The sequence below is a fragment of the Prosopis cineraria genome, unplaced genomic scaffold (genome assembly GCF_029017545.1).
Source record: "Prosopis cineraria cultivar Desert tree isolate PC_DT_omini unplaced genomic scaffold, ASM2901754v1 PC1, whole genome shotgun sequence".
Taxonomy (NCBI): domain Eukaryota; kingdom Viridiplantae; phylum Streptophyta; class Magnoliopsida; order Fabales; family Fabaceae; genus Prosopis; species Prosopis cineraria.
In genome coordinates, this window is record NW_026555332.1 from 40272111 (window position 1) to 40290542 (window position 18432).

The 18432-nt window shown below is 33.6% G+C and overlaps 1 protein-coding gene and 1 long non-coding RNA gene across 2 annotated transcripts; both read left to right on the forward strand.

The window, feature by feature from the left end:
- The first annotated feature begins 406 nt into the window (after positions 1 to 406).
- Positions 407 to 1234, forward strand: LOC129305118 (uncharacterized). Its single transcript, XM_054945055.1, has one exon. The coding sequence runs from the start codon at positions 615 to 617 to the stop codon at positions 966 to 968; it is 354 nt and encodes a 117-aa protein (XP_054801030.1). The 5' UTR covers positions 407 to 614; the 3' UTR covers positions 969 to 1234.
- A 5761-nt stretch (positions 1235 to 6995) lies between these two features.
- LOC129307421 (uncharacterized) lies at positions 6996 to 8569 on the forward strand. The gene is made up of 3 exons (XR_008592359.1): positions 6996 to 7166; positions 7829 to 7894; positions 8443 to 8569. It is a non-coding gene; the product is annotated as an uncharacterized LOC129307421 (long non-coding RNA).
- The last annotated feature ends 9863 nt before the right edge of the window (positions 8570 to 18432 follow it).

The window sequence follows — 18432 nt, forward strand, 5'->3', positions numbered from 1 at the left end:
ATGAGAGATTAATCCTTTCATTAAATCCAATACCCACTAGTAAATACTCCCTCAAATCCTATTTATAAGATACCTTCTAAAAGTAATTTTTAATTTAAAATATAACATACTTTATAATAATTAAATTAATTTTTTTAAAAATATGTGAAATGATTAAAAGTGTACTATAAATATTGGAAAGAGTATCTTATATTTTTAAACATGATATTTTGAAGGAAAAAAAAAATACTTTATAATATTAGAGAGAGAAAGGGAGAGAGAGCATTAACGTTGATACTAATTATGCATAAATTTTGGGCGCTCCCTCCATGCTTCACCGTCCCTCTCTCCAGCACAGTTACTGTATCTGGCTATGATCCCCCGGAGCATGGAACAATTCAACGAACGTAACGGACACGTGACCGCATGAAGAATTCGATTTCAACAGGGATACGTGGGGCTAGCTATTCCGTCGGCAATTCCCGAAATCAACGCTGCCGCTTAACGTCATCGCATCTTTTCACAAATATTCTTTACTTCCACTCCCTTCTCTTCTTCGACCACACGGTAATCCCCACCACATATAAATATATACACCAAAATAATCCTCCGAAGCACGCACCAAAGCAAGAATCATGAAGAGGCAAAGACTTATGAGCGTGAGAGCTTTCGAAGGTGCAGAAATGGCGTCCATGGTGAAGAAGAAGAAAGCAAAGAGTACTGAAGCTGATGACCAGAAGATGCGTAACGAGGAGGAGGAGAAAGAAGGGAAACAGAAGGTTGAAGAAAATGTTTTGGGCTGGCCAAGCTGGGACGACGACCACGATTATTGGCCTTGGATTGGGGATTTCGTGGACGAGCAAATGTCGTGGGGCTCTGTTTGGATTCCATTTTTGGATGAAGCTTTCGGTGCACTGTACGGTGATGTTGTTTGGGACGACGACATTTGGAATTTGAAGAAAGAAATTCCAAACCCATTCCAGAGTTGATTAGGGCTATATTCTACTTGTTCTGGTTTTCACTTAGGAATGAAATGTTGAGCTTTTCTCATTAATTTCACAGGCTGAGGCTGCTATGTTTTGGTTGAACTGCTTGACTAAAACGAATAACCATCTTATCTTCATCTGCCATATGAATTGGAAGCCCGGATTAATTCACACAGTATGCTGCTAATAGGATTAGTTGTAGAATACAAAACGCACACAGTATAATTGTTACTTAAGACTTACTTAAGACATGATAAATTTGAATCCCAAAATAAGTCAGATGTCGGTCCAACGAATCAGAGTTTTTTTGAACAAAGAATCAGAGTTGAAGAGTAAAAGCATCGAGACATGATAGTGAGGACTGAGGAATCCATTCCTTTCGAATGTAAGATTGGGACTGAAACCTTTCCGCCACTTCACATTTTTTGTTTGAGAGGATGATAAGTAAAGACTTTATAATAATATTAATATTAAAATAAGAATTTTAATATTAAAATATAGTAAAAAGATTACTAAAATTTGAGAATATTGATGTTGAAAAGTTCTAATCTAATATTAATATTTTTACAAGGTTTTTGTTTGTCATTCTACTTTTTTTTTTTGTTCTTTTTAGTTTTTACCATGTTCACATTTATGCAATAAGCAAAAGATTTTTTTTTCTGTTTGCTTTTTGCTTTTTTATAGAGCCTGAAAAGCTAGAAAGATGAATATATGAGAACTAGATTCTAACCTGTATAAATGTAAAAACTTTAATGAAATCACATTCAGGGATGGAAGATAATGAAAAAAAAATCTAGGTTATTAGTTTTATTTGGATCTTTGCCCTGTGTTGTTAGCATTATTAATGAGTTTTCAGTATTTATTAAAAAAATCGCATTCTAATTAAAACATGAGTAATAATAATATCAATGATTAGTAAATTGAAAAATATTAGCACCCATACTATCATAAGTGGAGTAAATACTATTCATGTTATTGGAACATAAATGTCTAGCAAATACCATGCATACTCCTACAATTAACATCCACAGTTTTAGAACATAAAAAATTTATCAATAATTCATACATTGAAATTAATCTAACTACTAAAGTTTTATTAGTCATTCATTAAACTAACAAAAATATAATGAACTGATATATCAAAAGGAGTAAACTTAGTAATTATTATCAAGTTTAGCAGCCTTTCAAAATACCATTACAAATGAAAAAAAAAAAAAACAACACATGTGTAATGGCTATGTGACTAACTTAAAAATTGACATACAAATCTTATAATTAACTCAGGTTTAAATATCCTTGTTATTATTAATGACAGACTTAAAACCAAGATTACCCACAACAAAAAAGTCAATGACAAAATCTTCAAAAAAAATCCCCTTAAACCAAGAGCTGAAACAAAATCTCAATGTTAGGGACATGGAATAAAAAATATAGAAAGGCAAATACTAAAACTACCGACATACTAAAAAGGCTTACAAACATTAGACTTGTGTGCTCTAGATGTTGTAGGAAAGTACATCCTAAATAAATTTACTTTCATTGAACTAAATATTTCTAGGAAATTCACCACAAGTACATGGCAAGACTATTGTATCTGAAATTGATAAGTTTTTGTTGCAATATTTGTCTCTGACTTCTGTTCATAGTTAGCAAAAATGGCTCAGTCCAGCAGTAGTCTAGGCATGTTTACATTTAACCAAGCCATTTAAACCATGGTATAATTTACATAAAACAGCAACCAAAGAGATAACAATTTAAGTGGTTCAAGGCTGGGAGACTTAGAAGGAAGTGGTAAAAGTTCAGCAATTGCAACATAAAATTCTGTTTACTATTGTGTTATAATTATTAATATTAGTCATTAACCTCAAGTGATAGTTACTAGCATGGTCACATGCAATTACATTTGAATCAAAAGCTTTTTTTTTTTTGGAGAAATTGAATGAAAGGTTTTTCCTGCACACTTTTTATCCCGTTTTGCTCTCCCTAAACTTGGCATAGTACAATCATTATCAAATTTGTATTGCTGAAATTGGCCTTACAAACTTGTCAAAAGGAAAAGTCAAGTTACAACTGATAATGCAGGCTGCAGCTAGCATTAACTTTGAAAAGAAAAGTGAACATATACAAACTTATCAATATCTCCTGAATAATCACACATCCTTGACCGTGAAATTCATTAAAATTTTAAACAAAATGCTATTTAGCAGGCATATGCGAATTAAAAAATAACTTGAAGCAAGCTGTGTAAAACGTTAAGTACTTGAAAGCTTGCAACTTGAAAAAAGTAAGAGTGAAAAATTTCAAGATCTTATATGTAGTCTAGAAGACAATAATTATCACCTTAAGTTACTAATAACTCGTGCACTACAATAGCTCATATTTTGACAGCAACAAACATGATCACTACAATCTCTTTAACATTCACTTTCAAAATCCTTTCAACATAATCACTGCACAGTGGTAACTTTGACAATTTGAATATCTTGAGTTTTTTTTTTTATATATATAAACAGAGGAAATCTAGTCAACATGGTATTAAGCAACAAAGGGTAACAACACAGTAGCAGCATCAATACTTGCATGAAATGAAACCTCACAAGTATTGAAGGACAATAGAGGGTAAAAATAGAGCAGGAGCATCTACACGCAATCCCAAAAACAGAAGGAAGGACACTTTTTCCTTTGCTACTTTTTAGTATATAGCTTAAACTGCTATTTGTGAAGTAATGAAAAAAGATTCAATATATAACCCACCAAACATAGCTAGCAAAGGAAGAACCTAGATGTGAAAATAGGATGGACATATGTAAATTTGTATGACATACTATCAGCGAGGAAGTATATATACATTGAGGTTTTTAAAAGCATTACATTATACATTACAATTAATAATAAGTAAAAAATGTTATTTTTTATTTACTTTTGTATGATTTGGATATAATTGTTCAAGGAAATACATTCAAGATCTTCCTCTGACAAATTTCAGCTTGTTGTTACGTGCTTTAATTCAAACTGACCGAATGCATCTTCTTGAATACTTTTTGTTAAATATAAAGCCATGGGATAACTGTGTAAAAAGATTAATATTTAATTATATTTAAAGTCATGAGGTTTATACAGTGAAAGGTGAATTATCAATGGTAAAAATATTAGAATTTTCATAAAGTGTTTTGTAAATTAGAAAATCAACACATTTCTTAACTTCTCTATAAACGTAGTCAAAAATAACCATCCAATTTTTCATTATGAAATCTTTAACGCTCTTGATAATCACAAAAGGGGATGGAAATTGCTAACTATTTTTTATTACTTCTAGCCATCTTATAAACCCCAAGAGTGGAGTACGGAAAGGACAAATAAAACCACATAACCTTGCAATAGAAATATATAGAACACAAGTAGTAACGGGCAAGGCTGAATAACAGAGCTCCAAAGATGAAATCATATAAACATCATGAAAAACCAAGTACTATCAATTGTGACATTAACTAGAGATGTCTATAAATCTATGAAACATAATATAAATGACCAGACAACTAAAATAGTTAAAACCCACAAAGTAACACACGATGAATACTAACTACTGTTCATCCTAGTAACACTCCAAAATGAAATGGCCAAATTATCACAAAGACGGAAAAAAAAACACAAGGGGAGGAAAGGAGTGAATCAAGGAATACTTAAACAAAAATCCCATATGCAAAAACAAATAAAAAAAATAGGTGGGCTAATTAGCCAATCTGTAAATTAACTCATTGGGAGTTAGCTTCTCTCCATTTTTTTTTTCTCTCCACTTTCTCTTCACTTTCCATCTTAACCATCAGATTCATTTTTGAACGGTTGAGATTTTATGTTTCATAAAATTATTATTAAAATATAAAACTTTATAAAAATGCATATAATAATAATTTTATGAAACATAAAATCTCAACCATTCAAAAATGAATCTGACGATTGAGATGGGAAGTGGAGAGGAAGTGGAGAGGGAAGAAAATGGAGAGAAGCTGGATCTAACTCACTGTGGGATTGGGTTATGTAGTGCAAGCCAAAATAGGCTTACATCTAAACAAACCAATTTTTTGGCCAACCTAACCACACCTTTTGGTAGGGCAACATGTTGAGCTTGTGTGCTCAACTCATATTACTAGTTCTAATTAAGCCTACTCATATGAAATTAAGTACAAGGTTGTTGATACACACAAGGTCAAGACTTAAGGTGTAGTTTGGACTTCGCTAGAAGAAAAATAATCAAAAAGGAAAGTTTGGAATTTCATGATCAAAATTTACACATGAAGAAAGTTTTGATTTTTGAATTAATTATGCAACTATAGCAGAAAAATTAAATATAATTAGTTGCAATTCATTATATCTAAATAAATAACTAGAAAAATTATTATAGTAGACTCAAGAAAGTATGATTCTTGTGAACACCAATAACTTGAATATCTTATTGCTATTTAAATAAATAATTTACATTATTTGAAATAATATTTACTATTCATTCAAAATAATTATGAAAATTTTAGGGCATTTGTGAATTTAATTGACAAGGTAAACGTCCAGTGTACTCTTTTTTTTTTTTGCTTTTTTTTTTTGAAATAATGAACTCATAAAAAATCAACAACTAGACTAAAAACAGTTCAAGTTTGGTGGAGCAGAGGATCCCTCCTCTTTTTTCTTTGAGATAATAATGTAAATTTGGTCATATATTATTTGTTTAGGAGCATCTAATAGCTTAGACTATCAGGTGGTGCGAAATAAATTATCAACTTTAAAAAATAAAACATCCAATAGCCTACTGTTAACTTTAGTTGACGAACATTATGTGGGGCCCACAATGATATGTGTCACTCCATGAGCATTCCACGTCAGCATGTGTAAATGTGTAAATTTAGCCACGAATTATTTTTCAAAAAGTACTAGGTTACCTCTATTATGAAAAGCGAACCATCCAATACCTTCCTTCAATTTTGATCAAATATTGTTTATTTTTATACTTATGAGACCCACGATACATCAATCTCTTCAATTTTTTTGCTTTCGTTCTTAGTGTCATCTCTAGAAGAAGAGATTGAAAGAGTTTTTATCTAAAAACATTTACCAAGAAGATGCAAATGAAGTAGAAATTTACTTTTATAACGTGTAGGAAAAGTTTGATTCTAACTTAATTTAGCCACGAAGTATTTCTTCTATTTTGTTAGCGTTGTCTTCATGAATGTCTTTAGATAATAATTTTTTGAAATTCTTTTTCTTGAGTTGAGAATGAAAATAAAGGCAAGAAAATTGAAGAGATTGACATGTTGTGGATCTCATAAGTATGAAAATGAATAATATTTGGCCAAAATTGATGGGAAGGTGTTGGATAGTTCATTTTATAGTATAGGCTATCTAATACTTCTCAAAAAATCATTCATGTCTAAATTTATACTTTTACACATGCTGACGTGGAGTGTCAAGTGTCATTGTGAACCCCACATAACGTCCATCAATTAAAGTTAATGACAGATTATTGAATGTTCTATTTTTTAAAATTAATAATTTATTTTGTATCATTTGATAGGGTTATCAAATATTCTTAAAAAAATAATGCCTAGCCGAACTTATCCCTTTACTCTTTTATGCAATACATCACAACAATATTTTTATTTTACTTGTGTGACATCCTGATTTTTATATAATAAAGAAATTGTGGAATTTAGGTTTTGAGGAAAAAAAATGATAATAATAGGAATTTATATTATTTGAGGTTATTTAGAAATAATATTATGATTAGGTATTTAATTATGAATTTAAAAATTTAAATTTAAAACCACATAAGCAATATTTAGTTAAGATATAATACATAAATAATTTTTTTTATGTGTGTGTTTAAAAAAAAAGAGAAGGTAGAAGGAACAAAAAAAAAAGGGGGGTGGAAGGTTGTTGTTTCTAAGTCCCACATTGGTTAGATGAGAGAAGAGAAGAGGTGCCTTCATGTATAAAAAGGAGGGGGTGTGTGCATTAGGAAGCATGAGAGGCTAAGATGCAATTTAGAGGAAATTGCAACTTTTGGCCCAAAGGTTTGAATAATTAAATTCGAACCTATAGTTTTTTTTAATATAATTTTGGGACTCACAATCCCATTTTTATATTATTTTTCTCTCTTCCTCTCACGTTGCTCGGCGTTTTCTCGTAAGGGGAGATTATTTTCTTTTTCTTCAGGTATGTTCTAACTTTCCTGTTTAGATTAGCATTTAAAAATTTATTTAATTACAAAATTAATTTTATAGTTATTTTCTAAATAATATTAGCTTTCTAGTGATATGATTATTTTGTAGGATAGAATAAATATTTTGATTAGGATTTTTCTATAAGATAGTTAATCTGATGATATGATGGATTAAAAATATAGGTTAAAACTCTTAGGGATATAATAAATATTATAGAATATTTTCTTGAGGTTAAAACTCATGTTTAAGAATTTTTGAGTTAAAATCTAGATCTATATGGTTGAATTTATGTGGAATATGAGACGTAGGGATAAACCTATGATTATTAAATATTTATTTAAGTATGAATAGGTATTTTTGAGGTTATAGAAAGGTGATTTGAGGCTTCAGGATAATTTTAAAATTTAATTTATTTTTGGACGAATTTTTAGAATATAGAAGGATGAAATTGTGATACTAGAAGTGATTTGAGGATAAAAAAAATAGTTTATTAGGGTACGAGAATTTTAGAAAAGAATTTGGGAAGTTAAATGAGGCATAAATCTTAAATTAGTGTTAATATGAATTATAGATCTAAGACTTTCTAACTATTTAAATTAGATTTATTTATTTTAATGTAAAATTAATATATAGTATTGTGAAATAATTATGTAGATTATATTGACAAAGATAGTGGTGAAAAAGGAGTTGTGAAGGGGAACTTGTTATTCAAGACACAAGGTAACCATTATTAATGTGTTGTGATGAGTGTGTTTGTGAATGGTTATGTGTTGTTTTGTTGTTTGGAAAAATTATGAATTATTGAAAATAAATACTGTATATACTTGTTTGAAATTATTGCCAAGTGGGTTAAAAATTTATTTTTGTTTATCATGATGAGATATTATTGTTCGGATATATTCCTGTTTGGATATTTGAATGATGCATGACTTGTCAGGATATTTTAATGTATGGTGTTAATGGGAATTTCTGTTCGGTTAATTATTACCACGTGGTAAGCCCTCATTGGACCCAATGAGTGGCGTGTCGCGTGGTCCAACTCACCTTTGGCCGGGTGATTTGGCGTCCGAGCATGGTGAAAGGAGGATATAAGGTGCAGTCATGCAATTAAATACTTGTTCGGTTTGTTTGAAAATATTGTTCGGTTAAATGTTTTGTGTGCCCACTTAGCAATCGCATGATTAGTTACATCCGCATGCATCATTACATATTAATTTTTGGTTACTGGGACTTTTAAGTCTCATTCCCCGTGGTTAATATTTTTACAGGAGCGAGTCCGGCCGAGAAAGCACCAGAGGTGTAATTATGGTGTATGAGACACCATCTTTTACGTTGCCTCTTATTTTGGATTATACAATGTATCTTGTGCCAACTTAGGACATATCTTCTTTGTGGAGCATATAAACTCTAATCCTTTTTATTAAATGCATTTATATGTTCAAGAGGATTATGTCTGTCCCTTTTAATTTATGACCTGATTTGAATAATATGCTATGAGAATCATGTCTGTCCCTCATGGTTCTAATTACTTTTTGAAATATTTTAAGACCTGTGGTATATTGTCTTGGATGTATCATGGTAGAAATTTTTCTACCATGATAATGGTTTTAATAATTTGTGAAAAATCAGTTTGTAAATTTGAGGGTGTTATAACTTGCATCAAAAAGTTTTGAATCTTTCACACTATCAGCAGGATGGGATAATGGTTTTAATAATTTGTGAAAAATCGGTTTATAAATTTGAGGGTGTTATAACTTGCATCAAAAAGTTTTGAATCTTTCACACTATCAACATCCATCCTGCTTTTACCTGGTCACTTAATCATAAAGGTCCAACAACTTATACGATGTGTCAGTACAAGAGAAGCTTCATTTTTTTAATGATAAGAGCCGTGGTCTGTTTGAAATATATAAAGTTATCCGATAAAATTAATTAAACTCGAAGAATTGAATGAATAGATACAGTACCTACCGGAAATGTAACGAACAAACACGATGTTAATTCATGGACAAAGAGAAGTATAGACGTATCAAAATACCTAAACCTAGGTTTAGAACTTTAAATACATGAGGATTTGAATTTTGATTTTGATTTCAACATCATCTGTCATTCAAATACATAAAAATCCATTAATCCAAATCCAAATTCAAATCTTATTATATTATAATTTATTTATAATTTCAAATTTTCTCTAAATCCTTTGAAATTTCATTACTCCAATTTTCTCATTTTCTCCCATTTTTATTATTAGTATCTTTATTACTTTCACCTCTCCTCTTATCTCCAAGCTCATGTATCTTAAGCCTTTAAATTTTTTTACATTATCTAAATAAAATATTTTAAATATTAGATTTTAAATTTAAGATTTTAAAACTAAAACTAAAATTCAAATTCAAATTGTTTAATTTTTTCTTTGGCCAATGATTCAAATTCATTAATCCAAACAATACCTCATAGACTTCAATATTTGTAGAACCCATAGAAGTGAAGAATTATATCTAAAAATATTAATTAATATTGGCAGGTTTTTTTTTGGTAGATATATTGGCAGGTTTTATATTGAGATTATAATAGTAAATTATAATTTTCTTGATCATTCATCCTAATTTTGATTTTTATAATCCTTTATAATAAATTTTAATAATATTTGGTCCCTCTCCTTAATCCTCCCTTAACTAGATCACATTTTTAAAAGAGAAAATGTGGGTAACGGCTAATGAAAACATTGGCGGAGGAAAAATAGTTGTGGGAAGTTATTACTGCTTAGTTTCTTCCTTGTTATACATGTAAAAAAAAAAAAGATTTGATTTTTGAATTTTGACTAGATCAATTAACAAATAAAATAAACGATAATGTAACTTTAATTTTAATTCAAACCTAGAAATCTAACTGCCTTTAAATTATTTACTACTATGTTTACAACTAAATAATAATAATTTCAGAAATTAATAAATGAGTAAAAAACATTAAATCTTTTTGGTGAACGGAAAAACATTGAATTGATTAAACAATGAACATATGTAAATAATATTAAAAAAATATGATCCTAAATATGGATATATTTACTAAAAACATCTCCCTAAATATAGATTCCATACAAACCTTCAAAAATTGAACTTTAAAATGGTGCTTAAGAAATATATAATATTAGAGAATGTGCAACTCCCATAATATTGTCTCTAAATTTTTTTTTTATCAGGCCACAATTAAAATCGTATACAAGGAAATAAAGCTAGAACAACTAATTAACAAGTCACAACTCACAAGCAAAAGATTCCTACACCTTAAAGGTGATGAGTAGTGAAAATCCCAATATGGTTCACTACTTAGTAAGCAAACCACCTACAACATTATTTGGTGAATAATTTCATGTAACTTTCTTAATTATCTCAAATGATGTCTCCCCATACGCTTTAGATTTTTCAAAGAATCATTAACATCCAATCTAACCCAACCCTATTGGGATGAGGTCCAATAATTTAGAATGTGCATCTTATTTCCCTTTCTTTTCTCTTTAAATCTTCACTATCCTCTCCTCCTGCCATCTCCACTTGCTTTATTTCTTAAAGAACATATGAAATACAAAGTAGGAGCACAGACTGACCTGAAACGAGAAAATAAAAAATGCACATCACGTTAAGGAAGTAGGTATCTTCCCCGTTTAATTGGAACGAGAGTGGCCACGTAATTTACAGCTTGAGCCGAGCCTCGAATTGGTTCCTCGTACCCCTTTATCTTGAAATTCTTTATCTCTTTTGTATCCACATCACAGGACTCGATCTCTCCTTTATGTGTTTATAGAAGAAGCTCCTTTCCCTTCCAGAACACCAAAGCACGAGGCTCTTCTAATAGACTTGTTATACTATGCATTTTCGTCCATGAAACCACTGCACCAAATCCATCCATCACCTATATATCAATCCGCAAAACCTTCCGACCAAAATCATAACAGCAAATTAAACACACCGATTCTTTCCACACAACTAGGTTTTTCCGATCAGGTTTGCTCTTTTCAACTTCATGTGGCAGCAACACTCTGCGGAAAACCTCGTCTCGGGCCAATTTCAGTCTCAGGATCATTGTCGAGGAATAATACCAATAACAAGTTCCTCTAAAGAACAGAGCAAAACAATTATATTCAAAACAAAAGTCATTGGCATTGCTAATGGACAGTGGTGTCCATGAATCAGTGCTCAGAGAATACTCCTCCACACCATTTATAACATAATCACCATATTCCGTCATTGTCCACATCCTTAAAACCTTGTCATCATCCGTCCGAGAATCATAACCCAAGGCAACGGTGAAAGTAAGTGATGAAACTGTTTGAATCTAAGTATCTCAATTCATATAGACAAGTAAAGTAATGTATGCGTACCTGAAAAATCCATGAGTGCTAGAGAGATCTCGATTACCTCGAGTATAGGCAGGTACATAACCCACAGGTCCCTAGAGCTTTCAGAGAGTTCAGAGATAATGGAAGTAGAAGAAAAATGAGTCGTGTGTTTGCGGTTACCGACTAATCGTCTTATATAGATCAGATCGATAACCGCCTTATTAAATAATTAAATAATTATATTATCTATTATCTCTGACTCAGTCAGTTAAGAGATAGGAAATAACTGACGGCTACTAGGTTGTGGGTTGGGCCTCTGCCCATTGGGCTCACTTGTGTGGTCCACCTATTATGGTCCACACAAGATCATAAGGACCAATTTATTGGGCTTATTAATTAATGCTAATTTATAAATAATATTCCAACAATCTCCCACTTGGATTGCATTAATTAAGCAAGTTGTATAAACAAGCCACAAATAAATTCAAAAAATGAAACTCCACAAAATCACTGAATCCTATGGGGAAACAAGTGATATGATATCTCATAATCTAAGTAACATGAAATTTTATTTCAAACACAGCTCAATAAGATAACAATATAAATCACTGATTCCTATGGGGAAACAAGTGACATGCATAGCGTACCACAACATAATCATTGAATCCTATAGGGATACAAATGATATAGACGCATCTAACTGAACTAAACATAACTCATAGAAGAAAAAAAAGCCTAAAGAGAAATTGCAACATAAAAGGTTCTCAAACTCCCACTAAACTAGGGCATCAAAGGAATTCACAATACCCATACAAGTTACATGATTTTGAAAAACTTCTACAGGTAAGCCCTTAGTCAGCGGATCTGCAAGCATCTGCGTGCCAGGAATGTGTACCACACGGGTTTGAGACTCAGTAATTTTCTCTTTCACAAACATAAGTTTGATATCAAAATGCTTTGTACGACTGGAATTTCTGTGATTGTTAGCATAGTATACTACAGATTTGTTATCACAATAAATGGTTAGAGGACGTGATATTGACTCAACTAGGTGCATGCCAGATATCAACTTCCTCAACCATATAGCGTGATGTGTAGTCTCAAAGCAAGCAATATACTCAGCTTTCATAGATGAAACTGCCGTAAGTGTCTATTTCACACTCTTCCAAGAGACAGCTCCTCCAAACAATATGAAAATATAGCCAGTCGTAGATTTACGATCATCCAGACAAGAGGCAAAATCTGAATCTAAAAAGCCAACAATCTCAAGATCTTCTGATCCCTTAAAGTCATAATCAAAATACCCAACAACCTCAAGAGAATTTGACCTTCTGTAAGTCAACATATGATCCTTTGTACCTTGAAAATACCTCATAACTTTCTTAACAGCCTTCCAATGATCCAGACCTGGATCATTTAAGTATCGACCCAATACTCCAATGGCAAAGGCTATATCTGGTCGAGTACACACTTGAACATATATAAGGCTACCGACAGCAGAAGCGTATGGTATCTTTCTCATTTCAGCCCTCTTCTTATCATCCTTGGGACACTGTAACTTTGACAACAGCTCACCTTTTTATACAGGAGCAGGTGAAGGAGAACATAAATCCATTTTGAATCTCTTAAGTACCCGCTCAATATAAGTGGCCTGTGATAAACCAAGAATACCACGAGATCTATCATGATGAATTTGTATCCCAAGAACGAAGGAGGCTTCACCCATATCCTTCATATCAAAATATCAAGACAATAGGTGCTTTATCTCATTAAGGAAATTTATTAAATTGCTGGCTAATAAGATATCATCAACATAGAGAACAAGAATGGTAAAATTATTCCCATCAAACTTCTGATAGATGTACTGATCTGAGACATTCTCAACAAAATTGAGAGAGGTGATAACTTCATCAAATTTTAGATACCACTGCCTAGAGGCCTGTTTTAGCCCATAGATGGATCTCTTTAATCTGCACACTAGATGTTCTTTACCGGATTCAACAAAACCATTAGGTTGTGTCATATAGACTTCTTCATACAAATCGCCATTCAAGAACGCAGTCTTGACATCCATCTGGTGAAGATCAAGATCAAGCTGTGCAACTAAAGCTATTACCACTCTAAAAGCATCTTTAGTGGATACCAAAGAGAAGGTTTCTGTGTAATTAATACCTTCTTTCTGGTTGTAGCTTTTAGTTACAAGTCTGGCTTTATATCTATCAATCTCACCTCTAGCTCCTCATTTTGTTTTAAAGACCCACTTGCAACCAACTGGTTTAAACCCCTTTAGTAGCTCTACAAGCTCCCATACGTGATTGCGGTACATAGAGGCAATTTCTTTACTCATAGCCTTTAACCATTCAGAAGAATGCAAGCTAGAAATAGCCTCCTGGTAACACATTAGGTCTAAGCTATCAATAGCATCTGAATCAAATTCCTGCAAATATACCATGTAATCATCTGGAATAGCAGACCTGCGAACCCTTTGGGACTGTCTCGGTTCAATAACCATGTCCCTATCACCCTCTAAAGGTGGTTCATCTTGAGCTTCATTCTGATCCATGGCATTATTTCTGTCAACATGAGGAGTTGTCAAGATAGGCATAGGCAAAATGCTACTTTCGTCATGCAAGGTAATATGCCTAGGCACAGAGCTCCCATTGTCTAAGACATCTTCAAAGAAGTAAGCTCGGTCAGATTCAATTACCCTAGTAGTGTGATTTGGACAATAGAATCTGTACCCACGAGATCCGATGCAATAGCCAATAAAGAAACCATCAACAGTTTTAGCATCAAGCTTCATCTGTTGTGGATTGTAAGGTTTTACCTGTGCTTTACAACCCCAAACTTGCATATGCTTAAGCGCAGGAGTCCTTCCAAAATACAACTCATATGGAGTCTTTGGAACTGACTTGCTAAGAACTTGATTCAAAATATAAACAGCAGTTTTAAGTGCATCATCCCACAAGAATTTCGGCAGTGAGGAGTGACTGATCATGCTCCTAACCATATCTATGAGAGTACGATTTTGCCTTTCTGCAACCCGATTTTGCTGCGGGGTACCAGGCACAGTATACTGAGCTTCAATGCCGTGCTCTTGAAGGTACAAAGCAAATGGCCCAAGGTTCCTACCAGTCTTAGTATATCTCTTATAAAATTCTCCTCCTCTATCAGATCTCACACACTTGATCAACTTGCCAGATTTTAATTCGACTGCTGCTTTAAAGGTCTTGAATGCATTAAGGGACTCACCCTTTTCACGCAAGAGTTCAATCCATCCATGACGAGAGTGATCATCTGTGAAGGTGATAAAATATCTGAAACCATCCATAGCCGGAGGCGTGATAGGTCCACAGATATCAGTATGTATTAGGTTTAAAGTGTTTTCAGACCTCTTTGCCCCTTTGGTTCTAGCTCTAGCAGGGAATTTTTCCTTTATGCAGTCGACACAAGTCTCAAGATCTGAGAAATCAAGGTCTTGTAAGACACCTTGCTAAGTCATGCGCTCCAATCTCTCTCTAGAGATATGACCCAAACGACGATGCCATGACATAGAGGAATTATCATTGGGCCTTTGACGTTTATGCCTAATAGCAGCATTGATATGGAGATTAGGAGGTTCAAGTGACTAATCATTCAATCGATATAAGCCATATATCAAGGAAGCGACACCAATATTAATGGAATCAAAACAAATGTCAATTTTTCTATTTCCTTAGAAGAATGAATAGCCACAAATATCCAATGCAGAAGTTGAAATTAAATTCCTCTTTACAGAAGGTACATAAACAATATTGTTCAAATTTAAAACATGACCAGAATTTAAATACAAAGAAACAGTTCCAATGCATTCAACTGATGCCTTGCTCCCTGCTATGCCAAAGACTGACCTCTGTGCCTCACTTGGAACCTTCTGGTTTCTTAGCCCCTGTAGAGAATTCACAACATGTACAGTGGCACCAGAATCCAACCACTATAAGTCAAAGGAAGTTTCAATGGTGTTAGATTCAAAACAAACTAGAGCTAGAGGGGCAGTTTGAAGAATTGTACCTTCACTTTCTTTTTTGTTCTTCAATTTGAAGCAATTAGCTTTAATGTGACCCGGTTTCTTGCAATAATTGCATAACCCTTTAAAGGGTTTCTTCCTCGACTTCTCACTCTTATCACCATCCTTCTTAAAGGTTGGATTATTAGGCTTTGGGGCATTATGTTTCTTTCCCTTTTTCTTATATGACCCTCTAAATTTACTGCTTGAGCTATGAGAAACATAATTTATTGAGTGAGAGGAATTCTTCTTTATAGCTTCCTCTTCTTGAGTGACTATCGATATCATCTGGTCAACAGACCATTCAGCTTCTTGTGAGTTGTATGAAGTCCTCAAGAATGCATACTCTGATGGCAATGATTGAAGAACACGGTAAACCAAGGTACTTTTACCCAAATCAATCCCATATGACTTAAGCTTGTTATAGTAATGAACAAGCTTTAGAATGTGCTCCTTGACACCAAAAACTTCGTCGTATCAAGTATTGTTAAGAAGTGATAGATAGTAGTTCTTTTGAGTCTTGTCAAGCTTCTTGTCTTTGTTACCAATAGCTTTCAAGTACTCCACTACAGTATCATTTTTAGGAATGCTGTCCCTAATTTTCTTTTTAATTGTGTACTTGATGATCGCTAGACAGATCCGGTTGGACTCACTCCATTATTTATGGAAGGCTATTTCAGAAGCACTAGACTCAGAAGAGAGATCCGCAGGCTTGGGCTCTCTCAGAGCTAAATCTTTCTCAAAAATGGTCAGATGCATATTGAGGGACTCTTTCCAGTTATCATAGTTGGTCCCATTGAGAGCCTTCACAAAGGATAGTTGCGTAAAAGCAGAAACTGAAATCGCAAAACAGAAAATGGGAAATATTAATTATGCGTGCAGAACATAATTATAAAACAGAATTTCCCAACAAGTGATTATTAATTAGGCAACTATAATCATGCACCAAGAAGGCTCATATACCATAAAAAAATTTAGCTCATACAAAAATCCATACAAAATAATGCATTAAACATTTCCATACCTATAGGGTACAACAAATATCTAACACATTAAAGGAGTGCTATTAGCCTATCCTCAAAACCAACCATTAAAATCACATTAATAATGTCACACCTATGGGGTATATCCATTATCAATGCTATAAGATCCTACGCATCATCAATAATTTACAAAGTCACAAATTTTATGACTTTAGGACAAAACAAAATTATTTTAAAAGTCCTTAGGGTCTTTTGGGAATTAAGGAAAAGAATCTAAGACTAAAGTGAAATTTTGAAAGGTAATCAGGGGCAAATAAGTAATTCTGGAAGAGCTTTGGGTCAAAATTGAAATTCTAAAAGTTAAGGGACTAAAATGTAATTTCCAAAAATATAAAGGGACTAATTCATAAATTCAATAAAATTTTGGGTCCAAGAAGGTAATTTAAAACTGGTTTCGAAACGTAATTAACAGAAGTTTTTTTTTGTTTGAACCAAGCCCAGATTTCATCTGGGCCCAACGCAAGGAAACCGTATCCCTAGGATCCGATTTCGTTGCGCCGCTAGCTTCTCCCCAAATTTTTTTTATGGATCTAGGCCCAAACGAAATTTGGGCCTCAGAACCATGAAACCGGATCCTAAGATCCGGTTCATGTTCCTTGCTGCAGCGTCCTTGGCTGCCGCAACCCAGAGGAGAAAGGAGGAGCTCGCCGGTGACGGTGCAGCAACCAGGACGCCGGCGAACCCCAACAGCCAGTCGGCCACCACAACGTAGGCGAGAAGCAGACGCTACTGAACGGCATCTTTCCCTGACCACGAGCTGGATCCAGAAGGAGCTGAGAAATGGGGACGTCGCCGGCAAGGGTCGCTGAACGGAAGACGACCGGTGACTGTGCAGCGTTGTGAAACTGGAGCAGATGCCACTGCCGTCACGACGCCGACGACTGCCTTCGGCGACTCCTTTCACCACACTGAAGAATCCAAAATTTTTTTTTTGAACCATGCTAATGGTTTCATCATAAATATAACAGATTTAAACTAAAAATCACATATCCAAAATCATCATTATCATATTCAATTTATCATCATCTCTTTAAGAATATTGAATTGAGATATATAGATTAATATTCATAACCAGGCTCTGATGCCACGTGTTTGAATCTGAGTATCTCAATTCATATAGACAAGTAAAGTAATGTATGCGTATCTGAAGAATCCATGAGTGCTAGAAAGATCTCGATTACCTCGAGTATAGGCAGGTATACAACTCACAGGTCCCTAGAGCTTTCAGAGAGTTCAGAGATAATGGACGTAGAAGAAAAATGAGTCGTGTGTTTGCAGTTACCGACTAATCGTCTTATATAGATCAGATTGGTAACCGCCTTATTAAATAATTAAATAATTATATTATCTATTATCTCTGACTCAGTCAGTTAAAAGATAAGAAATAACTGACGGCTACTGGGTTGTGGGTTGGGCCTCTGCCCATTGGGCTCACTTGTGTGGTCCACCTATCACGGTCCAAACAATATCATAAGGACCAATTTATTGAGCTTATTAATTAATGCTAATTCATAAATAATATTCCAACAGAAACGGTCCTCACAACCGAGTCGGGGAGACATTTAAATTCTCTAGTCACTGGGTTATACAAAAAAACGTCTATCTCACCCTGCCAAGATCCTGCTGACAAACATAGCATACCATTGCAGTGACCTGAAATGTGAAATGTAGTCGCAGTCGTAGACTTGTTTGTTCTGGGAAATAAGGTATCAATAGCAGAAGAATCTTTGCTAGAGAGGGAAAAGAGCTTGTAGTTCTTGCGGGGGAAAGCGAGACTGAGTATCACACTATTGTAGGTATGGTGTTCGATGAAATGCGAGAGGTGAGACGGTAG

What these genes read in the sequence shown, in the direction of transcription:
- LOC129305118 (XM_054945055.1), top strand. Translation starts at nt 615, where the DNA reads ATGAAGAGGCAAAGACTTATGAGCGTGAGAGCTTTCGAAGGTGCAGAA.